At 44.2% G+C, this 26,863-nt stretch overlaps 1 protein-coding gene across 1 annotated transcript in view; it reads right to left on the bottom strand.

The window, feature by feature from the left end:
• Positions 1–26,863, bottom strand: part of SVOP (SV2 related protein) — a 101,711-nt gene that overhangs the window by 57,280 nt on the left and 17,568 nt on the right. Inside the window, exons 2-5 of the mRNA XM_021073883.1 lie at positions 23,813–23,973; positions 21,437–21,522; positions 19,809–19,907; positions 11,940–12,011 (exon numbers count right to left, since the gene is read on the bottom strand). Coding sequence (XP_020929542.1) covers positions 11,940–12,011; positions 19,809–19,907; positions 21,437–21,522; positions 23,813–23,973 — 418 coding nt within the window. The remainder of the gene's footprint in view (positions 1–11,939; positions 12,012–19,808; positions 19,908–21,436; positions 21,523–23,812; positions 23,974–26,863) is intronic.

Here is a 26,863-nt window from a genome sequence, read left to right as displayed (position 1 = left end):
AGGATGCTCAGTGTGTTTTCAGGGAGAAGGAGGCAATGGGTAGGGCCAGCAGTCAGGGCCTGGTTGTTGGGCTCTCAACAGCAGCAAGGACCTGCAGGAAGGTGGCACAGGCTACTCCTAGTTGCAGGGCCCTGGGAAGTGGTAATGAGCTCTAGGCAGAGCATTTGGCAGTAGCAGCAGCAGGGTGCATGAGTTCCCAGGGAAGTGAGAGCAACAATAGCTTGTGTTTGATAGCAGCACCCTCCTCTGAGGTAATTAGAACCACAGGTGGTGCCTGTTCAGGGACCCCCAGTGGGAGCAGGCCATGACTGCCTCTAGAATCGGTGACAACTATGGTGGTTTGCCCCTGCCACCTGTAGACCTTGCATGAAGCAATCAGTCTCACTTAGTCCACATAGGAGGTGCTGCACAGGCTGCTCCTAGTTGTAGCATCCTGGGAAGTGATAGAGATCAGGCGTGCAGGTATTGCCCCGAGCGTTTGGCAATGGTAGCTGCAAGGTGGGTGTGTTCCTGGGGGTGCGAGAGCACCAACAGGTGGTGTTCCGTCACAGTGCCCTCCTCTGTGGTTACCTTGAGGTGAATGGGGCTGCAAGTGGTGTCTGTTCACGGACCCCTAGTGGTGCCGAGCCCCTCCCACCTCGGGAGCCAGAGATAACTGTGGTGATTTGTAGACCATGCCAGAAGCACCTCGTCCTGCTTAGCCCCCACAGGAGGTGCTGCACAAGCTGCTCCTAGTTGCAGGTTCCTGGGAAGGGACAGTGATCAAGCGTCTGGGCACTGCCCAGAGTGTTTGGCAGTGGCAGCAGCAGGGCGGGTGTGCTCCCAGGGGAGCAAGAGCAACAACAGGTGGTGTTCTGTTGCAGCGTCCTTCTCTGTGGTACCGTCTGAGGTGGTTGGGGCTGCACGTGATTTTTATTCAGGTATCCCTGGTGGCGGTGGGCCACGCCTACCTCTGGAGTCAGAGATAACTGTGGCAGTTTGCTCCCGCCACCTGCAGACCACGCAAGAAGCACCCTGTCCCACTTAGCCCACACAGGAGGTGCTGCACCAGCTGCTTCTAGTTGTAGGGTCTTGGGAAGGAACAGTGTGACCAAGTGTCTGGGCACCACCCAGAGCATCTGGCAGTGGCAGCTGCAGGGCAAGTGCATTCCCAGGGGAGTGAGAGCAACAGCGTATGGTGCTTGGTTGCACTGCCCTCTTTTTTTCTTTTTTGCCAACCCCTGAGGTGATGGGTTGCAGGTGGCGCCCACTCACAAGCTGCCAGTGGTGGCAAGCCACGCCTCTCTCTGGCCTCTGAGACGACCTCCACTGTCTGTCCCTGCCACCTGTAGATCGTGCAAGAGGCACCACGTTGCACTTAGCCCCCTTATGCCCTTTACCCACACAATAGATGCCTGGCCTCCGGTAGCCCGCACAAGAAGCTCCCAGTCTCCCCTAAACGAGCAAGAGGTTTCTTGCTGCCCTTAGCCTGCGCCAGAGCCGCCTCGCCCTCTGAGAGCCTTCTCTGCGCACGCTCAGTGCAGAGTTTCCTATGGCCTTCCACCCCTCTTCCTCTCGCCCTCCCCAACAGTGGCGTCTTGCTTCTCCTGCAGGTCCACACCTTCTCCCAGGTTCCCTCTGCTGTGGCATTCCCCTCCTCGGCCCGGTGGCGTACTGCTCCCCTGCCCATGGTGCACTGCTCCTTAGCCCCTCAGGCTATCCTCACACAGCCAGCCCCAGTCCTCTCCCCTGGACTGACCTCCGGAGCCTGAGTCTCAGCGCCCAGCCCCCACCCAAGCGTCTCAGGCTGTGGTGTCTGGGCCCATGGTTCAGATGGTCTGTGCAGCCTCACTCTGCTTTGCTGTTCTCAGTCCAGCTGCTGCGCTTTTCTCGGCGACTTATGGTCCCTCTGACTTAGCTGATCTTTCTGTCAGTTAGGTGGCTTCCCAGGATGTGGGTTCCTTTTCTCCTTCGCAGCTCTCTCTCGGAATGCTATCCTGTCCTGCTTCCTTTCCTCTTTCTCTCTTTTTTTCTTTTGTTCTACCCAGTTATGTCAAGAGTTTCTTGCCCTTTTTGGAGGTTTAAGTTCTTCTGCCAACATTCAGTTGATGTTCTGTGTGAGTCATTTTACATGTAGATGTGTTTTTTTCATATGTTTGTGGGAGAAGGTGAGCATGACCTCTCACTCCTCTGCCATCTTGCTCCACCCCTCTGGAGCAACTTATACATAAGTTCATTTGTATCTCTTTTTTTATATTTCACAGATAAGTGATCACATGATATTTGTCTTTCTCTGCTTCACTTACTTTACTTCTCTAGGTCCATCCATGTTGCTGAAAATGGCGTTATTTTATTATTTTTCATGGCTGAGTAATATTCCATTGTCTCTATATATCAAATCTCTTTTATCCATTCATCTGTTGCTGGAAAGTAAATCTTATTTTATTAATTACTTCCTTTAAAAATTTTGTCCCTTGTGTCACAGGGTTATAACTGATTTTTTTTTGTCTTTCTTTTTCTTTTTTTTTTTTTTTTTTTGTAGGCCTGTACCCAAAGCCTGTGGAGGTTCCCAAGCTAGGGGCTGAATCAAAGCTACAGCTGCTGGCCTCCGCCACAGCCACAGCAATGCAGGATCCGAGCCACGTCTGCAACCTACACTACAGCTCATGGCAATGCTGGATCCTTAACCCACCAAGTGAGGCCAGGGATCGAACCCTCATCCTCATGGATAGTAGTCGGGTTCTTTAACCACTGAGCCATGAGGGTAACTCCCTGATTTCTTTTTCTTTAATTGTGTATGTGGCCAGGTTATTTTATTTTTGAAATTATTTCTAGAGTATTGGGGCACTATTTTAAATTTTTATAATTTTTTAAAACAAAGGGGACATTGTACATGATGGTCTTGAGAACCTAGAAACATGATACAGCAGGACAAATAGGTGCATATTCCTGGCATGTTAATTACCCTTAGAGAGTGAGAAAAAATTAAGGGTGAATATAATTTAAAATACAGTTTTTCTATCACAGTGAGCACCAAACATATTATGGAGTAGAATGCAAATTTAATGTGAATTCTTCCACATGAGATCTCATGGGCCTCCCTTTCCAGCACCCCTCTGACATCTGCAGAATTGAGTTCACCCACATGCCTGCCTGGGGATGCTTCAGGGAGAAAGTGTGAGACATACTAATTTTAGCTTTAAAATGAAAATGAATTAAAAAGGACTAGAGAGGAAATGTGGAGGTCTACCAGATGATTTCAGGTCTTTTGGAAAATGATTTTAGAAGGTGGAGAGAATATTTCAAATAACTTTGCACCACCTTGAGAGAAAGTGATTTCATTTTAATCTTCATTCTTCTGATTATGCCCCAGAGAAAGTATCCTCGTGATGCTGGTCTGTCTTTAACACATTTTTAAACACCTGCTAATCTTTCTCTTTAATAGAGAGGGTGGAAGGGCAACCATACCAACTAAAATTTTATATTGTTTTGTTTTCATTGTATTTATTTTTGCAGATATTTCCTACTTAGGGCAATTGCTATTGATTTCCTACTTAAGATTCTATCAACTTTCCTCTTCCAAAAACATGCATTTAAGGTTTTTTGTTTTTACAAAAAACATGTTGATATAAAAGGTATTAAGGATATTAAGAGAACAGGTAGAGCAGGAATTACTTAAGTCTAGGCAGATCTGGATCTATTGTGATAATAAATAATAAGGCAACCTTTCTGTTCCTCTAAACCCGGCGCTATGATATTGGTAGCTGCCACATATATACTTAGTTCCTTTCTTTGGGCTTAAGTGAACTTAATAGGGACTTTCTTCCTTGGAACACAAGGATTCTTGAATCAGAAACAAGACATCATTAGCTGCAGAGAAAATAAAAGGACAGAGGAAAACAGGGTAGGAGAAGAGGAAAGGTGAGAGAGGAGGGCACCCAGACTGGCACATGGGAGCTGAGACTCCCTCGTGGGGCTGCCTGGGAGCTGTGTTATCCCAGTAAGGTCACCTGGTGCCCTCAGGCCCGGCAATAGGCAGGCAGGCTGACCTGTCCTGTTGGGTCACAACAGACTGCAGCTGGCTCTGCATTTGCCCACTGATGCCAGGGCTTTCCAGCTGCCCAGAAAATGAGGACTCAGCACCCATTTGGAAGTACTGTCATGGCTATTGCAAAGGCATGGGCACTGCCAGCAAAGCCCATCCAAGCACGGCTGGGGGACTCTGCAGAAATGTCCTTTGGGCTTCTCACTAACTACACTTGTCATTCAGCCTAACATCTGTTCTGCCTTTTAGATTGTTACCTTTCCTTTCCTCCCTTCCTCCCATACTTATTAAGCACCTCCTATATACCAGGCTCTAGAGATAGATGCATAGACATTATACATTCATTAATTTGCTCATTTAATTATTCATTCAACAATAAACATGTAGGAGTTCCCTTCGTGGCGCAGTGGTTAACGAATCCAACTAAGAACCATGAAGTTGTGGTTCGGTCCCTGGCCTTGCTCAATGGGTTAAAGATCCGGCATTGCCGTGGGCTGTGGTGTAGGTTGCAGACGCAGCTTGGATCCTGCATTGCTGTGGCTCTGGCGTAGGCTGGCGGCTACAGCTCCGACGGGACCCCTAGCCTGGGAACCTCCATATGCCACAGGAGCGGCAAAAAGACAAACAAAACAAAACAAAAACAAACAAACAAAACCCAATAAACATGTACTGAGTGCTTGCATATGCCAGACACTAGAGATACTGATATATATATTATTCATTCATTCAGTATACATGTATTGAACACCTGCTGCATGCCCAGCACTCCAGGTCCTGAAATATGTCATGCATTCATTCTCCATGCACATATTGACACCTTGCTCTTTGCTAAGCACTTGGGCTTTGTCCTGGGCTACAGCAAACAACATGACAGCTAGAGTCTCTGACTTCATGAAACTTTCATTCGCATTTTATTTTTTTTTAATTTTTTTATTTTTGGTCTTTTTTTCTTTTAGGCCATGCCCTTGGTATATGGAGGTTCCCAGGCTAGGGGTCCAATCAAAACTGTAGCTGTCGGCCTACATCACAGCCACAGCAACTCAGGATCTGAGCCTCATCCGCAGCCTACACCACAGATCACAGCAATGCCGGATCCTCAACTCACTGAGTGAGGCCAGGGATGTAACCCATGTCCTCATGGACGCTAGTTGGGTTTGCTAACTGCTGAGCCACAACAGGAACTCCTTCATTTGCATTTTAAATCACTGGTATGTCATTACACTGGATCCTCACAGTGGCCTTTGGAATGAGGTTATTATTTTCATTTTCACTTTACAAATCATCACAGAGAGAGTCAAAGGAGTTGAATGATTTGTTCAGGATCAGCAAAGTCAAAACTGGAGCCAGGATTTCCCCAAAAGCTGTACTTTTTTTTTTTTCTTCTTCTTCATTTTTGGCCACCCCTCAGCATATGGAGCTCCTGGGCCAGGGATCAGACCTGAGCTGCAGCTGTCACCAGAGCAGCAGCTGGGAGTTCCCCAAAGCTGTACTTTGAATGAGCCACTCCCCTCCTCCTGAACCTTTGATGGTTCCCCATTACCCCTGGCAGAGAATGTACATGCACAATGCAGGTGTAATGCAGGGAGAACAGGTGGGCTTGGATGAATGAAAGAGAACTCACCCTGCTTTGCCAGCCCAGCTCCAGCCAAAAGTTAACATCACTGAGTGTGGATCCCAACCTGCCAGATAATCCAGCTCTCCAAAAACCTGCAACTCTTTTTATTTTTTACACAAAACATGTCTTTTTTTGAAAGGGAGGCAACAGATTCAAAGCATTGCATCAGATAAATCAAACACATCTGGGGACCCCATTTGGCTCATGGACCACTTGTTTGCAACCTGTAGCCTGAGAAGGGTTCACACTCCTGCTGGAAGAAGCTGAAAGTCTTGCTGCCACTTGGATGCCAGGCCTGCAACCTCAGAGGCGCGTGCTGATCTCATTGGCATGAGCATTGCTCAGTCACCTGCAGGGCTGTCTGACTTAAGCGCTGCTCAAGTACAAGGAAAACAGTCACAGGAGGAAACCTGAGGATTGTGACATGAGAGGCCTTGTGCCTTCCATCTACCTCCTTTTCCTCCTTAGAGATAACATGGTCCTATATAGCCTTTGAACTAGGTGACAACCTGATCATATTCTAAATTGTTTTTCTTTGAGTCCCAACCAATGGTAGTTAACCACTGATCACAGGCCAACCATGCCTCAGTAAATACTGTTCTAAGTGTATTATATACATTTTCTTATTTAATTCTCCCAGCAATCCTTTGAGCTCCTGCTATGGTCAATCCTATTTTGCAGATGGGAAAACTGAGGCTGAGGGAGGTGAAGCAACTTGCCCAGGGTTACCTCACTTGACAGGGGGCACTAGGATATGAACCTGGATGCTTTTATCTCCATCCTAGCAAGGCCACACAGCCACAGTTGCCTTTCCTTTCAAGTGCCCAGGCAGCAGAAACTTCTGTAGGAATCAAAGTGGCTCACTGAGTCCTAACCCCATATGTGATTCTCCTGCAAAGTCACGCAGCGGACACCCTCACAGAAACCTCCCAGCTGGGCCAAGGCAGATCAAGGAGCTAAGAGGAGGTTCTCCCAGCTTGCCAAGGCTCTCCAGCTGCCTGGCTCACCCGCTGATCCTGGAGGAGTTCTGGGGAGGGAGGCTTTATAATTAGAGCCAGATCCATCCTCCCTGAGGTTGGGCCAGAATTACATGCTGGGGAGGAGGTGGCTCTGCAATCTGGGGCCACTTTCTCTCTCTCTCCAATCATGGTCACACAAGTTTTCCACTGGGTGTGGAATCTAGCAAGCTGGTCAGGAGAGCTGGAGAAATCCTCCACAGGCAGCCCCTCGGGCTTCATCTATTTGGGGCGAATGAATGTTCAACTGATCAGCTGAATTCCCGGGAATCATTCCATTACATCTCCTAGCAGCCAAGGTCAAGGTGAAGGATGTGAACTCTGGAGCCAGCTACATGTGCCTTTTAACTCTGTCCTTGCCATTTATTGGCATGGTGAACTTGGCAAATACTAGGAAGAATGATGGAAATTGATGAAATATTTCCTCTGTGCCAAGAGCTTTTGTTACAAGCATCATTTACTCCCCACAAAAGCCCTGTGGGGGTATACTATTGTCCCATTTACAGATGAGGAAACTGAGGCACAGAGAGGCTGAGTAACTTGCCCAAGGTCACGCAGCCCGTAAGTAGAAGAGCTGGGATTTGAACCCAAGCAGCCTGACCTTATAGTCCATGCTTTCCCAATGATGTTATAGTAAGATTCCATTTGCCAAATGAGTCCCTTAGGTAAATACTGAAATGAGGGTTGAGTGGTCCTAGGTGATGGAATAAGAAGATAGAGAACTAACTCTTCACAGCACTGCACCGTGGCACTGTCTGCGCATTCACTCTGGATACCTCATTTCTCAACCCTGGCACCACACACATTTGGACCTGGTGTTTCTGTCTGGTGGGGACCGTCCTGTGTACTGTGGGTTATTGAGCACAATCTCTGCCCTCTACTTGCTAGATGCCAGTAGCAAACCTCCCCAGCCAGTTGTGACAACCAAAAACATCTCCAGATATTGCTAAGTGCCCCCCGCCCTGGGAGGGGGGAGGCAACATCCTCCCCCCCCAATGCCTCCCCCACCCCACATTGAGAACCACTGTTCTAAAGGGTGCCAAAATGTGTTTAGAACTCAAGATTCAGTAAATGGCATTACTGAACACCCATCTATGAATCTTTTTAAAATCCAAACAAAGAGCTTTCTCCTCTAACATGAAGACATCACTATTCTATGGGGCTACTTCCTGGGAACACCTTAAGAACCACTGCCCTTGGTGGCAGAATAAACATTCTTTTCCAGGGGAAGTCAAGATCCTATGCTAATGATCTTCTTGGACTTTGGGGGTAAACAAAGAACATTCACCAGCAAAGTCAGCTGCCAGTCTGGATAGGACAAGAGAGTGGCAGAAAATGGAAGAAAGGAGATTTCTTATCCATCCAGCTAACTCAAGAAATATTTATTGAATTCTTGCTATAAGCCAGGTGCTGTGTCAGGCACTGGGGCCACTTCAGTGAACAGGCACAGCCCCTTTTCTCATGGAGTTTACTAAATTTACTGGCCACCATTCTGTCCTGCACCCAAGGCAGACATCACTAATCAATCACAGTCCTGTCCCATTGAGCCTTCTGACTCCTCAAATCCATGTGCCCACTCAAATGATTAAAACAGACACAAGGGATAAAAACCCATTTGCCCTTCATTTTGGGGATTCAATAAATGATAACTATTAATATCAGCTATTATCTCATCCACCATCCTTCAATACAAATAAGAAAACAGGCCCAAGAGGAAAGAGTGGTTTGCTTTAGAAACACAGTGGCAGATCCAAGGCCCAGATTAAGGTATTTTTACTCCTTTCCCTCTGTGTTCCTCATGGCAATTGGATAACAGAATCGGTGGCACAGTAAAATTCCTCATTATGGTTTCCTACATTTTTTGGGTGCATATGCATATTTGCCTCAGGAGAAAGTAAATAAAAATATATTTTTAGCCAGAGATAGAGGAGAGGGTTGCCCACCCCCACGCCCAGTCTGCTCAAGAAGAAGCCACATTAAGATCTTAGAAGAGCTTTTTCCTTTGATTATTTTAAGGGCCTGATGATTAATGAGGTCCAGCCTCAGACAGCTGCAGTTTTACCGTTTCTTTAACTGCTGTTACTTCCACCAAAGAAATGGCCCTATTTTAAGAGATGCCTCCCTTTTCTCCCTTCCTTCCTCCTCCCTCTCTATCTTCCCGCACTTTCTCTCCCTTCCTCCCTCTCTCCCTTCCTCCACTTTTTCCCTCCCTCCCTTCCTCTCTACAGCTCTCTCACTCAGCTCTTCCAACCAGAAAATCACTACAGCAGTGACTCATACCTTCCAGAAATAAGAGGTGGGTTGTTGGGCAACCCAACCAAAAAATGGGCAGAAGACCTGAATAGACATTTCTATAAAGAAGATATACAGATGGCCAACAGGCACATGAAAAGGTGCTCAACATCACTGATTATTAGAGAAATGCAAACCAAAACAACAATGAGGTACCACCTCACTCCAGTCAGAATGGCCATCATTAACAAGTCCACAAATAACAAATGCTGGAGAGGGTGAGGAGAAAAAGGAATCCTCCTTCACTGTTTGGAAATGTAAATTGGTACAACTACTATGGACAACAGTATGGAGGTACCTCAGAAAACTAAAAAAAATATAGAACTACTATATGATCCAGCAATCCCACTCCTGGGCATATATCCAGACAAAGCTTTAATTGAAAAAGATACATGCACCCCTATGTTCATTACAGCACTATTCACAATGGTCAAGACACGGAAACAATCTAAATGTCCATTGAGAGATGAATGAATTAAGAAGATATTGTATAGTATGCAATGAACTACTACTCAGACATAAAAAAGAACAAAATGTCATTTGCAGTAACACGGATGGAACTAGAGATTCTTACACTAAGTGAAGTCAGAGAGAGAAAGACAAATACCATATGATATCACTTATATCTGGAATCTAATGTGTGGCACAAATGAACCTACCTACAGAAAAGAAACAAACTCATGAACATGGAGAACAGACTTGTGTTGCCAAGGGGGAGGGAAAGGGAGTGGGATGGACTGGGAGTTTGGGGTTAGTAGACACAAACTATTGCATTTGGAGTGGATAAGCAATGAGATCCTGCTGTTTAGCACAGGGAACTATATCTAGTCACTTGTGATGGAACAGGATGGAGGATAATGTCAGGAAAAGAATGTATGTATGTATTTGTGTGTATATATATACATATGGAGAGAGAGGGGGTTAGAGAGAGAAAGAGGTGGGTTGTTGAGGGAAGAGTCTATAAAGCTGCCATCTAAAAACCAGAGTAATCCAGCCTCTCTTCTCTTTGGAAGACCAGAGGAGTCTTTCCTACTGACCTCTCCAGCCCCTGAAACCATCCAAGATCCTCTGGACTGCAATAGCTACTGTTTCCCAATCTTGATGCCTCTGTCTCTGCCACAGCCACTTCCTGGCAGTTTTGTTTGTCATCATCTCCCAGGTCTCTGCTGGCCCACATGTTTTCTGTCCAGTTATGGTAGGAGGGACCGCAGCCGAAGTGCACTTCCTGGAAAGCACTGTTCAAACACTCATTCATTCACTGAACTAAGATACATTGATTAAGCACCTATAGATTCAACCCACAAGACAAGGATGTAGCAGTTCTGGTGCAGCAGAAATGAATTTGACTAGGAACCATGAGGTTGCAGGTTCAATCCCTGGCCACTCTCAGTGGGTTAAGGATCCTGTGTTGCTGTGGCTTTGGTGTAGGCCAGCAGCTGTAGCTCCAATTAGACCCCTAGCCTGAGAACTGCTGTGGGTGCAGCTCTTAAAAGAAAAACAACAACAACAAAAAAGACAAGGGTGTAGATTTAGAAGGGGTTAAAGAACCCCGCTCTGTAACATACAAACCAGGTGGTGGCCTTGGGCAAGTTGACCACTCTCTGTGTCTCGGTTTCCTTTTCTATAAGATCAGGGTGCTAATAGTACTTACTTCAGTGGTTGTTATGGGGGGTGGATGAGCTAACTCTATAACATGCTTGGTGTAGTGCCTGCCGTACAAAGCACTGTTTTAGTTTTCATTTATGGCATGCTGACTGAAGTGGATTTCACCTGTCATCTACCCAGCCTCCATGTCTCTCTTTCTCCTTCCTAACAGAATTCAAATATTGTGCTTTCCGGCTCCAGTAGTAGGTTTTAATTAGTCCAAGCCAATAGTTCTCAAAGTGTGGTCCCTGGACCAACAGCATCAGCATCACCTGGGAACATGTCAGAAATGGTATCATTGCGATGTCAGCTCACAATGTGATCTGCACCTAGGATGTGCCTGGCACCATACAAAGTGATTCCCACGCGTGACTTCAATTAACCCTCCAATGCAGAGTCTGTTATTTTCTTCTTTCTGTATGAGAAAACTGATGCTCCGAGAGGTCAGTTCACTTGCCCAAGTTCACACAGCTAGGAGTGGCAAAGTCAGGACTGAATCCAAGTCCATTTGACTTCAGAGCCCAAGCATGTAACCACTACATCATCCTGCCTCTGGAGAAACTGAAGGCTGAGGAGGAGAGTCCAAGAAAGAGAACAATAAAACAATTGGGGCATGCAATAGTTCAGAACGTGCATGCCTAGAATGGTGGCACTTCCTGAGCAGGATGCTTAACCAAGTACAGCTTGCCTGAATCTATAGAGATCTTGTCTCCCATAAGGCCAAGTTTATAGTGTGAAAGACCATGGCTTCACATGCAGAGAGGATCAAAGAGCCCAAATGCACTCCAGTGAAACAAGAGTAACATAAAACACCAAAGGGACCATCAAAGCCACGATGTAACAGGTAAGACAGAGCTCAATGCAACTCCAGACCTGTAAGTTCCCTTCTTCCTTCTTGCTTGCAAACCCCTTTCATGTCATATCTCAGGCTGGGCTTCCCCCAAAGCCTAAAGACAAGGAATCTAGTACACATAGTTGATTTAGGTGGTGCTCCCAGGAGAGGTGGGGAAGGCAGCCAAATCAGAGAGCCTTAACGAGCAGGTATCTCCGGTGGGCAGTGGATCTCAACCCCTCTGGGATTGAAGCATTCCCTTACATGAAGGGAATGGGGATGTGCCAAAGGGATGGGGGTGGGTACTACCAGGCTCTTTGACCCTCTGAAATGCACATGCTTGGGCCCCACTAGGAGTGTGTGATTTCAAGAGTCTGTAACCTCAGAGTAATGTCTTTTCTCTGTCCTCAATATCCCTGTGAATTAGACCCCGACTCAGTGATCAAGTTTTGCTATGTTGTCAGTGTCATCACGGAGATAACCCAGAGGACACCCACTCAGGAGAGGTCGCCTTACTGTTTTCCTGCCATACTGGTCCGAGATGTTTCCCCAGAGAGTAGAGCTGGACATCATACCGACAAAGACCACCTGTGGGGGGAAGATAGTTTCTGTTAGACAATGACACGGAGCAATGCAAAGAAAAGGAACACCAAATTGAACCCGTGATGTCACACTTTTTTAAAAAGTGAACCACCACTGACTGAGATTTTTCTAAGATGTAAGCACTGGTCTACATGCTTTCTGTTACTGCTTAAGCCTCACAACAATCCTTAGGGCAGATGCTATTATTATCCGCATTTCATAGATGAGGAAACTGAGACTTAGGGAAGTCACAAGGCCAGGTTCACACAGGTCTAAGTTTTGCAGCCGGAACTGGAATAAGGCTATATGGCTGCAGAGCTAGTATTTTACCAGTCTCTCATAGAACCCAATAAATGTCTTGCCCTATGGCTAAGGAAATGTTCAAGGTTGCAAGGTAGAGTTTGGAAGATATGAAAACAGGAGACAGGGGGTTGGAGTGGGAGCTGTAAACTATTAGCAAGAGAAAGCACCCACTGTGTGCTGAGCAAAGTCCTTGTTCTGTTGATAATCCTTGATCAGAACTGATGGGGGATGAATGACCATACACATTTTGTAGATGGGCAGCTTGAGGCTTAGAAGGGGTAAGAAACCTGCTTTTAGTCCAGGGAGGAGCAGGGAGAGACAGACCTTAAACCCAGGGAGCCTGACCGGAGCTTTCATTACTGTTCTATCTTTAGCAGGGCACACAACGTTAAATGATTTGTATACACGTCTTACCCAATGCTCACAGCAGCCCTACAGAGTGGGTGGTATTATTATCCTCATTTTACAGATCAGGCAACCGAGGCCCAGAGAGGGGACAGCACTGCCTAGCATGGTCTGAACCCAAGAGCATTCCTTCAGGCACATCCCATGGGGGTGTCTCCAAACAGGCTAAACAGAAGCATTCCAAGGGAAAAGCAGATTTGGATTTTTGTTGTTGTTGTTGTTTGTTGTTGTTGTTGTTATTGTCTTTTTAGGGCTGCACCCACAGCACATGGAGGTTCCCAGGCTAGTTCCCATGGAGCTACAGCCACTGGCTTACGTCACAGCCACAGCAATGCAGGATCACGTCTGCAACCTACACCACAGCTCACGGCAACACTGGATCCTTAACCCACTGAGCGAGGCCAGGGATCAAACCTATGACCTCACAGTTCCCAGTCGGATTTGTTTCCACTGCACCATGACGGGAACTCCAGATTTGGATATTTTTAAAGGCATTAATTTCCACATCCTCAACTTCCATATAGACTCTTTCTAGAGAACAGGTTAGGCGTTCTCTGCCCCAGGCTCCCTTTCTCAGCCTCCCCTCCCACTCTCCTCCCTACCCCATCCTTCCGGCCGCAACTCACAGCACATTGCTTTGAGGCTAAACCCTCCAGGATGCCTCCAAAAGGACACCTATGACACAGTTACTAATCCTCTCACAAGTCATCTAGATTCAGTGGCCATTTTATTATTTTTAACCAAATTGCAGGAGAGCCTAATCAAGCTGTCAGCAAATTAGATCACTAAAAATAATTTTTCATAAGCGACTGCTGTGCTCTTCAGCATAAAACTTGGGAGTGTTGAAAAAATCAAGTGGCATCAGTTTATTGAATTATTACACAACTCCTTCAATTTCCCCCCACCAAAACTTTTTATATGAGAACAAAGACTATCATATTCATATCTATTCAGTAAAAATGAAAAATAGGAATACCATTGCGGCTGAACCCTGTCTCATTTTAGCAATAATTAATGATTCAGGAGTACATGACATAACTGAGAAACAGTCTGTACCCCTCATTAAGAGGTGCATTCCTGATCAGAAATCACTTAAGTTGAGCAATTGTTTATCACAGTTAATTATATCTTGTTCTGATCTGTTTATTACTAAAATCACCATGATAACTTACTGCAGGAGAAAAATTTTAATACTTAGAACCTTATGATCTCAGAAAATTAAAAACAGTAATTTAAAATGTATGTATTCTGTCATAAAAAATTATGACAGGATGACACATGAAATACTTTCAAGCACAGTAAAATATAATATAAAAATTGTATGGAGAAATAGAATGAAAATACAAGTCCAAAAGGAAAACAACACAATGCAGGCGTTCCTGTCGTGGCGCAGTGGTTAACGAATCCGACTAGGAACCATGAGGTTGCGGGTTCGGTCCCTGCCCTTGCTCAGTGGGTTAACGATCCGGCGTTGCCGTGAGCTGTGGTGTAGGTTGCAGACGCGGCTCGGATCCCGTGTTGCTGTGGCTCTGGCATAGGCTGGTGGCTACAGCTCCGATTAGACCCCTAGCCTGGGAACCTCCATATGCCGTGGGAGCGGCCCAAAGAAATAGCAAAAAAAACAACACAATGCAAACTTTCTAAATCCTCTGCAGAGCTTATTCACAGTATTTTTACACAAATGATGATGTGTAGCAGATAAATATTTCAATTCCATGGACACATTCAAAAGAGTGATACAATTTTATTTAAATTTTTAATATTTCAATACACCCGAGGGAGTTCCTGTCGTGGCTCAGGAACAAATCCAACTAAGAGCCATGAGGTTGCAGGTTCTATCCCTGGCCTTGCTCAGTGGGTTAAGGATCCAGTGTTGCTATGAGCTGTGGTGTAGATCACAGACGGGGCTCGGATCCCACATTGCTGTGGCTCTGGCATAGGCCAGTGGCTACAGCTCCGATTGGACCCCTAGCCTGGGAACCTCCATATGCCGCGGGAGCGGCCCAAGCAATGGCAAAAAGACAAAAAAAAAAAAAAAAAAATTCAGTACAACCAAAATTATATCACCTGTAACTATAATTTTAAAATTTTAATGTCAATTTAAAAACTTGTAGGAGTCATGGGGGTTGCATAGTTTTTTCACAATTCTTTTCTAGATTAGCTCAAGCAAAAGTATTTGATGTTTACTGTTTTGGGGTAAAGTGTTGCCTTACATGCTGGGTGATATCCTTACATTCCTAAAGAGTTAAGAATCCCAGAAGGGGATTAAGATGGCGGAATAGAAGGACTGGAGCTCAACTTCTCTCCTAAAAACAAAATTCACAACTAAAAGCTGAGCAATCCCCACCCAAATGGACCGGAAACCTTAAAAAAGATACCCTACTCCAGAAGAACAAGAGGAGGCCACATCAAGAGGTAGGAGGGGCGATTTCACGATATAAACAACCCCATATCTCCCAGGTGGGAAGCTCCACAGACTGAAAACTAACTGGTTCACAGAGAGAGACTCACCTACAGGAGTGAGAGTTCTGAGCCCCACATCAAACCCTCACGTGTGGGGATCCGGCACTGGGAGAAAGAGCCCCTGGAGCATCAGACATTGAAGGATAGTGGGGCTTGTGTGCAGGAGCTCCACAGGACTGGGGGAAACGGAGACCCCATTCTTAAAAGGTGCACACGGACTTTCACGTGCACTGGATCCCAGGGCAAAGCAAAGTCTCCATGGGAATCTGGGTCAAACCTGACCACAGTTCTTAGAGGACCTCCTGGGAAAACAGGGGTGAATGTGGCTTGTTGTGAGGGAGGGACATTGAAAGCAAAACTCTCGGGAATATTCAGCAGCGTGCCTTTCTCTGGAGGTGGCCATTTTGGGAAAATCTGGCCCCACCTGTCAGTCAGTGCTGAGAAGCCCCAGGGCAAGCAACAATCCAGGTGGGACCACAGCCCCGCCCCTCAGTAAACAGGCTGCCTAAAGACCCTTCAGGCACACAGCTGCCTCTAATCTCATCCAGAGACTAAGCCCCACCCACCAGAGGGATTAGAATCAGCTCCACCTACCAGTGGGCAGGCATCAGCCCCTCCCATCAGGAAGCCTACAGCAAGCCCCCATACAGACTTCAGTCACAAGGGTGGCAGACACCAGAAGTAAGAGAGGCTACAACCCTTTTATCTGTAAAAAGGTCACCACACCAAAAACCTATAAAAATGAAAAGACAGAGGGCTATAACTCAGATGAGGGAGAAAGGAAAAAACCCAGAAAATCAGCTAAGCGATGAGATTCTTATCCTCCAGGAAAAAGAGTTTAGATTGTTGATGCTGAAGGTGATGCAAGACATTGGGAATAAACTGGAGGCAAAGGATGGATAACTTACAGGAAACACTGAGCAAAGAGATACAAGATATAAAACTTAAACAAGAAGAGATGCAAATTACAATAACAAAAAACTCACTAGAAGCAGCTAACAGCAGAATACAGGAGGCAGAAGAAGGAATAAGCAAGGTGGAGGACAGACTAGTGGAAATCACGGATGCGGAACAGAAAAGAGAAAAAAGACTGAAAACAAATGAGGAGAGTCTCAGAGATCTCTGGGACAGTGTTAAACGCAGCAACATCCGTATTATAGGGGTGCCAGAAGGAGAAGAGAGAGAGAAGAGGACAGAAAAAACATTCCAAGAGGTAATAGCCGAAAACTTCCCTCACATGGGAAAGGAACCACTCACTCAAATCCAGGAAGGGCAATGAGTACCATATAAAATAAACCCAAGGAGGAATACACTGAGACACATATTAATCAAACTGACCAAAATTAAAGACAAAGAGAAAATCTTGAAAGCAGCTAGGGAAAAGAAACAAGTAACATACAAGGGAACCCCAATAAGGTTATCGGCAGATTTTTCAGCAGAAACTCTGCAGGCCAGAAGGGAGTGGCATGATATACTTAACGTGATGAAAGGAAAAAACCTCCAACCAAGATTACTACCCAGCAAGGCTCTCATTCAGATTTGAAGGAGAAATCAAAACCTTCACAGATAAGCAAAAGTTGAGAGAATTCAGCAACACTAAACCAGCCTTAAAACAAATACTAGAGGAACTTCTCTAGGCAGAAAAGAAAAGACAGCAACAGGAAACAAAAATTCCACAAATAACAAGGCTCCCCAGTAAAGGTATATATACAGTAGAGATACAAAATCATCCATGCATGATTATACCACCAAAATCAGAAATCATGAGAAGAGGTGGGTACAAATGCAGGACACTGGAGATGAACTTGCAATTAAGAGAACAACTTAATCTCGTATACATATAGACTCATATCAAAACTTCAGAATAACTGCAAACCAAAAATCTACAATTGATACACAAACAAGGAATCTCTGAAGAAGAAATATATCTCATAGTAAATAAGCACATAATCCACCATGAAGGGGGTCATTTGACATCATTCTTGGAATGCTGAAGTCTTCTTAGATCTGATTCTGATTTCCTCTCCATCAAAGAATTTATGATAATTTAAGTAATGCAACTGTACAATTAAATAATACAGTTCTACAATGTTATTAATAACCGTTTCTCTCCATGGTACAATGTAAAGTCTATAATGTCTTGTTTATCACATTACCTAGAATGGTGTAATGCCTTTATTGAAGAATCAATGAGATGTAACAAATTGTGAGGACATACTTATATAGTTACACTGTTTTTTAACCACCTTATGCATTTTATATTTTACTTATTTTCAGAGGGTGTATTATTTTTGTCATTCTTACCAGTTAAGTTATTCTTTTTATTATGCTATATAAAATATTTAATGGTACATAAGGCTTTCTTCTTTATAAATTTTAGTTGCATAATACACACAATTTTAATATAATGCTAATTTTTAAAGAAAAATTGAAATGTAATAGATAACACTAAAGATGAAAGCCATACAAAATGGGATAAAGTATAGAATAAATTTCCTATTTGTCTCAGCATATTTTCCATTCCACTTCTCCAAAGTCAGTCGCTTAATATGTTTCTTAAGATCCATAATATAATAATCTGTGTGAATGTAATTGTGTTTAAATATATGTATTTTATTTTGAAAAAAAAATTTTTAACAGGCATTCTTCCTAAACCATGCAAACCAATCACTAGATATTATTGAACATGAAAAGAAAATTGTATACAGTGATGACTATATTTGCTTTGGAATTAGTTAACTAGCTAGTTACCTACAATTATAAAAGAGCTATGAAGATACAGCTGAAGGGTAAGATTTAAAATGTTCTTTAATTACTGTATGATAGATAGTTTCTTACCACTATGCACTCAGAATTGTCAATTCAAACTGTTTCCAATTTGAATTCTACCAAGTTTTCTTAATTAGCTTCTAACAAGATTTGCTTCGTTAATGGAGTTTTTATTATTGTTGTAATTAAAAATAATTATGGAATATGTGCACACTCCTCAAATAAAAAAATTAAAAAAAAAAAAGAATTAAGCATCCCAGTAAATACATGTTTTCCCCATCCTTAGTCTCCCAAGGGAGACTAGGCACAACAGAACACTGGTTAAATATCACAGTAATTACGGTAACCCACACAGGTATTTCCTATGACAACAATGATGGTCAGTGTTGTCATTACCTACATCATGCAGTTAAAACAGCTCCCCTAGTGCTCGGATTTTTTCTGCAGAAAACCTGGCCATAGAACTTCACTGCTTTACTAGCCCATAAGTCAAACCTGATACCAGAGGGAAGTGATCCAGAACAGTGTCTGGGGGCAGGGGCTCTGAGTCGGCCTGGCCGGGGTTTCAATTCTGCCTCTGCCACTGATAAGCTGTGTGAGCTTGGGCAAGTCATTGCACCTCTCTGAGTCTTAGTGTCCTTGTCTGTAGAAGTGGGAGTAATAGCATCTCTTTCATAGGTTGAGAGGGTTAAAGAGGTTAATCATGGAAAACCCTTAGCACAGAGGCTGGCATATAAGAAGTGCTCGATAAGTGATGGTTTAGGAACCAATGACAAGGGATCAGAAATGCCCCATGTTGCAAAAACAAAAACACGGACCTGTGATTTTCCCCTATGGGTTATTTGTGAGAATGAAGAATAGAAGAAATAAGTACTATTTATCCAACCTCTACCATGTGCTAGGCACTGTGGGGATTTGGTTGACCATCCACAGAAAAACAGGTGTTATCATCCCCATTTTGCAGATGATGTAATAGAGCCAGAAAGTGCCTCATTCGAGGTCATACAATTCATGGTAACTAAACCACAAAACCCCAGATATTTGTGCTTTTGAAGTTCTTGAGCTGCATGACCTTATTGCTAATAACAGACCAGGCCTGTTTGTCAAAAGCACTCAGGCTATTCTAGAATAGTTGTCCATAGAAAAGCAGTATTCTGGGAGACATTCCTAGTTAGCAGTGACCTTGCCGCTGGCTAAGCTGTATGACCTTTCAGGAGTGACTTAACTTCTCTGTGCTTATTTTCCTCAGCTCATAATTGTTCCTACCTCATAGGGTTGTGAGGATTAAAGAGCACAAAGTATATTGTGCATATATTGTATACACTGTATACAAAGCCATTTGCACTGTAAATGATCAATAAATATTAGCTTTCCTGAGTATCATTATTAGTATCCTCTTATCCAGCCTGCATTCCCCTCCCTTTTAGAAAATTATCATTGAACTACCTCTCACAAAAATTAAGAGTTCTGCCTCACACTCCTTCGAGCCCTAGTTCCAGGGAGCAGCAGCCCCTATAATTCATTGAACATATACCAAGTGTCAGGAACTGTGTTTCCAATCCTAAAGTCACCCTCATGTGGGAAAAACTGGCATTTCCGTTTTGGAAGAGAGGTTTAAGTGGTGCACTCAGGTGGGTTCCAACTTCCTGGCAATTGAGCAGATGTCTGGGACCCCTGGATGGGGTTAGAGTTGGGTGCAAACCTACCAGGATAGGTGGGGTGGAGAAAGGAGAAGGGAAGCTGAAGTCAGGGCTTAATTATTTTCTGCTGAGCCCTCAGCAGCAGAGGAGAAGGGGGACATCCTACAAACCCCCCATGGGGACCAGAACTGTGCAAAACAGGAGAGTGCTGCTAGCTGCCTACCGAGGTCAGCAATGCCACTTGCCAGCTGGGAAGCCGCCACTCACAGTGCAGCTGTGGTGCAAGGATGCTCAGGATCATCATCTCCATGGCGTCGGCCATCTGCAGGGAGGAAACAAACGTCATGAGACCAGGATGCTGTCTGGTGCTGGGGACATCTGACCCCTCACCAAGTCTACCACCCCAAGTGAGCGTGTAGAAAATCCCTTTTCTTATTCCTGCTAAGTGCCTTCCGACACATCAAAACCCACAGAGGAGTTTCCCTTGTGGCTCAGTGGAAACGAATCAGACTAGTATCCATGAGGATGTGGGTTCAATCCCTGGCCTCGCTCAGTAGGTTAAGGATCTGGCATTGCCGTGAGCTGTGGTGTAGGTCACAGATGCGGCTTGGATCTGGCATTGCTGTGTCTATGGTGTAGGCTGGCAGCTGTAGCTCCGATTCAACCCCAGCCTAGGAACCTCCATATGCCACAGGTGCAGCCCTAAAAAAAAGCAAAAATAAATAAATAAATGAATGAATAAATAATAAACAAAATAAACCCCGCTGAAAGCTCCACTAAGGAACTGACAACTAGACATTTAACATTGTGTGTATGCCAGAATAAAGTGGGAAAATACCACATTTTAAAAATCAGAAAAACATTTTTATAGAGACAGACAATCATCTTTTATAGCTCAATTAAAGACTAGTTTGTTTTTTGTTTACAGGTCATTGCTTTCCCAGGCCAGGGATCGAACCTGTGCCACAGCAGTGATCCAAGCCACAGCAGTGACAATGCCGGATCCTTAACCCACTGAGCTGCCAGAGAACTCCAAGTATGACTTTAAATATGGAAGAAACTAGGAGAGAGCATGAATGCAGCCCCCCCCCCAAATTATGTAATTGAGTTCCCATATTTGGGGAAATTGCAGGTGTTAGCACATCTAGATTGCAATGGATAAACCTCACCCTGGGAAAACCACCTTCATGATCATGGTATATATTAATATATTAAAACACTAGGAAGCCCCTGTAATTAAACATTGTGGTACCTTTGCAGGATTAAACAGACAAAACAGTGGGTCAGAAATGAGAGTCCAGAAGCAAACCCATGTGGCCATGGGAATGTGGTGCACAATAAAGGCAGCTTTGCAAATTAGTGGGGAAAATGATGTGGGGAAGTTGTCCATTTGGAAAAATATGTAGTTAAATCACAGTCTTGCGCTATTCACAAAAATCCATTTCAGTTGTATTAATGGTTTAAGATGCATTATTAGGTAGATTAAGGGATTTTTTAACAAGGGATCCTGAGCCCCTTAAAGCAGAAGGTACATTTTGATATGTGCATGTTTTTTCTAGAGTAAGCCTCACAGATGACATCATAATCTCACAGTGACCCTGAGCCTCAAAAGGGTTGAGAACCGCTTCATTAGCTGGAAGCTTCAACCCTTCCTTAAGGGCAACTGTCAACAACACCCAACTCCCTCCATGCACAGACCTTCATTATCACACAGGGTCAGTCAACCGAAACTCTGTTGATTCCCTATGCTGGGGGAACTGTGTCATTCCTTGTAGACCATGGAAACCCATCGAGCAGCATGGATGTTCCTTGGAGACTGAAGGTGATGTCACTGTCCCCAGAGATACTTGCCCAAGCCAAGCCGGTGAGAACAGACAGCTTCCATTGAAATTTTCCAAAACCAATGGCTTCCACCGCATCTTCCACCATGAAAGTATCTGGGAAGGAGAAAAGGGAAGTGGAGGAAGGAATCAGTGCATTTTGCAGTTGTCCTAGTGTGGGGAGTTCTAGGGGGCTCCTTGGCCAAGCTCTTTAAAGACAGCCCATTCTGCTTCTAGAATTTGTCTTAGAAAAATCTTTCAGCAAGTGTGAAGGTGTATTTTGCTACAAAGGCCACTGCAACTTTGTTTCTACAAAAGGAGAAGAAATTGGACAGCCCAGAATGTGTGTCACTAGGGAATTGGTTAAATTATTTTGTACATTTCATATAAATGTTTATATTTCTACATTATTAAATATAATCTATTAAAAAATGTGAAGATAGAGAAAGATGCATGCAATATATTGTTAGTTAATTTTTAGAAAAAGCAAGATGAGTCAGGGAAAATAAGATTGAGTATCCACAGACTGTCAGTGACCACAGAGTCATCTGTCAGCATTCATTTTTTTTGTATATTTTGATGATGTCTGAATGCTTTATAGATAAACACATATTATTTGTATGCCCAGAAAAAATGATATAATTTATAAGCCATAAGTATTTTGCAAAAGACTAAATACAATGTTCTGAATTGATTTCTGCAAGAGCACTGCTGGGAAAACTGGTGGAATCTGAATAAAATTTGGAATTTAGTAAATAGTATTGCACGCATGTTGATTTCTTAGTTTTGACAAGTATACTATAGTTAGATAAGATGTTCACTTTAGGGGAAGCTGCATGAAGAGTATTTGAAACAATAAAAAAGAAAGAAAAATATTTAAAAAAGAAAAAAGTATAGAGCATTTGTTGTACTGTCTTTGCAATTTTCCTGTAAATCTAAAATATTCTAAAATTAAAAGGTAACTGAAAAATAAAAATACTAAAGGAACAATGCTGGGTGGCCCTCCTGTGAGCTGTCTCTGGGGATTTTATTAGTCTCTGTTGGGAGTGGTCATCTTATTGGAATTTTAGTCATGGGCCTCTTACATCAATCATAATTTTCTTCAGGAGTGTGAGCTGGTGTCTATCACGCCAGCAGGGTCTGGGTTCCTTCAGCAAAAGTACTGAGGAGAAAGCAGAGGGAGTCCTATCACACTGTCACTAATAAGAACAGTAATAGTAATAATGGTGTATGTATTGAGTACTCACTGTGTGTTAGGCACTGCACTAAGAGCTCGGTGTACATTATCTTTTTTCAGTCACACCCACAGCGTATGGAAGTTCCTGGGCCAGGAATCGAATCCAAGCCACAGCTGCAACGTACGTACTACGCCACAGCTGTGGCAACACCAGATCCTTAGCCCACTGCACCACAGCAGGAAGTCCATGATGTCCATTTTCTTTAGTCCCTGGCACAGTTGTAAGTTAAACTCAGTCTTATCCCAGTTTTACAGAGGAGGACATGGACTTGCCCAGTGTCATCAACACAGCTGGCACACTGTAGATCTGAGTATTGAGCCCAGATCAGCCTGAGCCTGAAGTCACTGCTTCTAACCTCTGCCTCTCCTCTCCCTCCAGTCATTGCCTCCTTAGATCTGCCAACAACAGGCCTTGGGCTTAAGCCAATAATCCTCACCCATGCTGGGAATCTGGGGCCTTTCTGGAATGCATAGAATGTTTTTGTCCATTAGCATCAGGCGGTGAGGGGAGACAAGGTCCCCCAGCCCCACCTCAAAGTCTCTTATTTGACTGTCTATTCAGAGGGAGCGCAAGGTCCTGGGTAGGAATGTGGACTCTGAGGCCAGATTCCTGGGTGTAAATCTAGCTTGGCTGAGTTCTAGCTGTGTGACCCTGGGCATGATACTTAATCTTTCTGTGCATCAGTGTCCTCACCTGCAAAATGGGGAACATGATTGTGATAGTTCCAGTTGGAACTGTTGAGAAGATTAAAGGCGTAATATGTGTGATGTGCTTAGAACAGTGCTTGGCACAGAGTAAAATCCTCAGCCTGTGTCAGCTGCTCTTAATCACTACTGTCATCTTCACAATCACCATCACCCACCATCATCATCATCACTCCATCATTATCACCACATTATCATCATTACCATCATCATCATCATCATTGTGGCCACTGTCCATCATTAGTCAATGATGTTGACTGGCAGGGATTGTGATGTAACCCTGCCTACTAAAGAAAGCCATGTAAGTCCAGCCCACATTGCCAGTACCACCCCTGGATCCTCCAGGCCCTCCTACCTGCCCCTTCACAAGATCCCTCTGAGCACACCACCTGGAGGGGCAACACTGGTGCCTCAGAGCCCCTGACTATGGCCTGGGCTGATGCCCCAACTGCAGAGCCCCCTCACCGTCAGTGGGATTGGCAAACTCCTTGGGCACAGCTGCCCCATCATCCAGCTCGACGGCCTCTAGGCCTGCACGGACCCCTTCAATGTGGACCTCATGCTCTCCCGAAGCCGTGTCGTCTTCTGACCTTGCACTCTCGCCTGTGCGACGGAATTTCACCACCCTAGAGGACAGAGCAAATCTGGTCATGATGGCTAGAATACCTCCTCGACAGCCTTGCTGCATAGCTTGTGTGCCCAAGACAGGTGAAAACTTTCTCTTGTGGTCTGGGGAGTTGAATGGGTTAGGGTGGGAGTGGGGTTGGCATTTTTGTTGAGTTGGACTGTGGGGAGGGTAACAACTTTTAAGAGTTATGTATCAGGGCTGCCATGTACAGTCGGACAGGTTGGGCCCCACACAACTGCAGGAGGAATGCTGTTAACACGGGTGGCTATGTGAATGAGGATAACTTTGTTCTAGACCTAAATACTATTTCAGAATTTAGACTCATCTATCTGTATCTAATGGAAGTATCGATTTGGTTGCCTGAGGGTTACATTATGCCTACAAAAAGTTGGCCTCACAGGAGGTATGTGTATGTATATATAATTATTTCAATAATATATATATTATTGAAAGCAGATGCCAAAGTTTTAGAATTCTAAAAATCTAGATTTCTGATATGTCTTTAAAAAGTAGAGTATCTGGCCATTTGGGGCCCACATTCTTACAAGGGACCAATCTGCTTAGACCAGGGCAGTGTGCCGCCTATAGATGAGACACACAATCCATAGGTGACCACAGTCTCATCCTCTCTGAAAAACCTCCAGCCCTGCGGGTCTCTTGCCACTTATCTTTATACTCGCTCTGTGTTCCTCTCACTTGGCCCTTGGCCCCCTTTGGTCCCATGGGTATTAAAGTCTGAGATCCCATGGACTCCATTCTCAGTGCAATCAATGCATTCCTTCACACTGTGCGATTTTTTTTCTTTTTAAATTGTACCGGAGTATAGTTGACTTACGATGTTGTGTTAGATTCAGGTGTACAGCAAAGTGAATCAGTCACAGATATAGACACATCCATCCCTGTTCAGATTCTTTTCCCATATAGGTTATTACAGAGTATTGAGTAGAGTTCCCTGTGTGATACAGTAGGTCCTCATTACTTAATCTATTTTATATGTAGTGGCCCACTGCTATTTCTTTTCACTCTGGGAAACTCCTTGGTTTCTCTGAGTAGGAGTTGGTTTATCTGGGGCTCAGAGGCTACCTATCTCCTTCTAATTTCCTCACGTGCAAATATGAAACTCCTGCTATCTGCCAGCCTGTGAGTGGGTTTTAGGGTCACAGCATAACAGGAAAGATGAGTCCCTATCCTCCCAGGAGAGAGTCATATTGATTGAGTAATGCTCATTTCCATTGGGGCTTTGAAAAAAGAAGTTTGAGATGACGTGGGCATTAATGGCAGAGGGCTAATGAGAGACTGGAAGCAAATTTGGACTACATATATATATGGAAAAATTTTTTTTTCCTGTGCCTGAGGCATGTGAAAGTTCCCCAGCCAGGGATCCATCCCAGGCCACATCAGTGACCCAAGCTACAGCAGTGACAACACTGGATCCTTAACCTGCTGAGCCATCAGGAAACTCATGGACAACATTTTTAAAAAGTAGAAATGGAGAAATTTCTAAGTAAAAAATATTGCTATAATTATTATCATCATCAACTATTGAATCATTCCACATATTTCACAAAGAATAACTGGTGCTCTGGCATAAGAAGAGTAAGTCTTCAGATTTCAGACATCTAAAGAATATTTCCTGCTTGTGAATTTGGAGAAAAGACAGATGAAATCATAGCAATGTGTAAATACCTGAAACACCATTCAGTGGCAAACCTGGGCTTAGATATGCCAATCATCAAGCTTGTCTTGGGTTGAAAATGTGGGGCAGAGAGTAGGGCACAGCGTTTGCAGGCAGGCCAGCTGGGATTGAAGATTGGAGCAAACACTCATCCCACTCACCACCCCCACCATCACCACCACGCCCACCACCATCAGGCAGCGCCTGTGCCTCTTTGGAGGTGTTGCTTCCCATACACTTGTTCTATACAGCAGCTCTGAGAGGTTGGGATTATTATCACCATTTTACAGTCGAGAAAACCAAGGCCCAAGTAGTCTTGGGTCTTATGATGATCACATAGCTAAAGGGTACAGAGCCAGGGTTCAACCTCAGGCCTGTGTGATCAAAACCATGTGTTTCTGGCCAAAGACAGGATACCATTCAAACCCTGCCATAACTTTCCATTTACTCAATGTTTTTCCCATAAAAGTATCTTATTTTGAAATATTTAAAGCTTGCAAAATTAAACAGATAACAATGAGAGAAATATCTTTGCTTCTGCTGTCCAGCTGAAGAACTAGACAACTGGTCGGTTGAACCACGTGAAATTGCCAACATTTGATCATAATTCAGTTGAAGCCACTGTGCCTCCTTTCTGATCTCTGTCTCCCACATCTTCGCAGGGAATACTCCTCTTTGATCAGGGGTCTTTGCATGCATCATTGTTTGATTTCACCCTCACAATAACCCTGAGAAGCAGTGGCCATTATCATCACCACTGGATAACATATACCTATAGTCACTCTGAGCCCCAGTTTACTCTGTCCATAAATTAGATGTAATAATTTTTTCATAGGTCAGATTCCCTAGAAGCAGAGCCTAAAATGGGATTCTTCTTTTTTTTTTTTCCCCACTGTGGTAAAATACACATAACATAAAATTCAGCATTTTAACCATGTTTCAGTGTTGAGTCCCATGTCATTAAGTACGTTCACAATGTTGTGAAACTATTACCACCATCCAGATCCCACCTGAAACTCTCTACCCTTTAAACCCTCACTCCCTATCCCCCTTTCCCACCAGCCCCTGGTGAGCACAATTCTATTTTCTGTCCCTATGATTTTAACTGTTCTAGGTGCTTCGTAGAAATGGAATCATACAGGATTTATCTTTTTGTGATTGGCCTATTTAACTTGGTACAATATCCTCAAGGGTCATGTGGTAGCATGTGTCA

The sequence above is a fragment of the Sus scrofa genome, chromosome 14, assembly GCF_000003025.6.
Source record: "Sus scrofa isolate TJ Tabasco breed Duroc chromosome 14, Sscrofa11.1, whole genome shotgun sequence".
NCBI classification, from domain to species: Eukaryota; Metazoa; Chordata; class Mammalia; order Artiodactyla; family Suidae; genus Sus; species Sus scrofa.
Note: the sequence above shows the minus strand (reverse complement) of the source record. Positions and strands in the feature narration are given on the sequence as shown.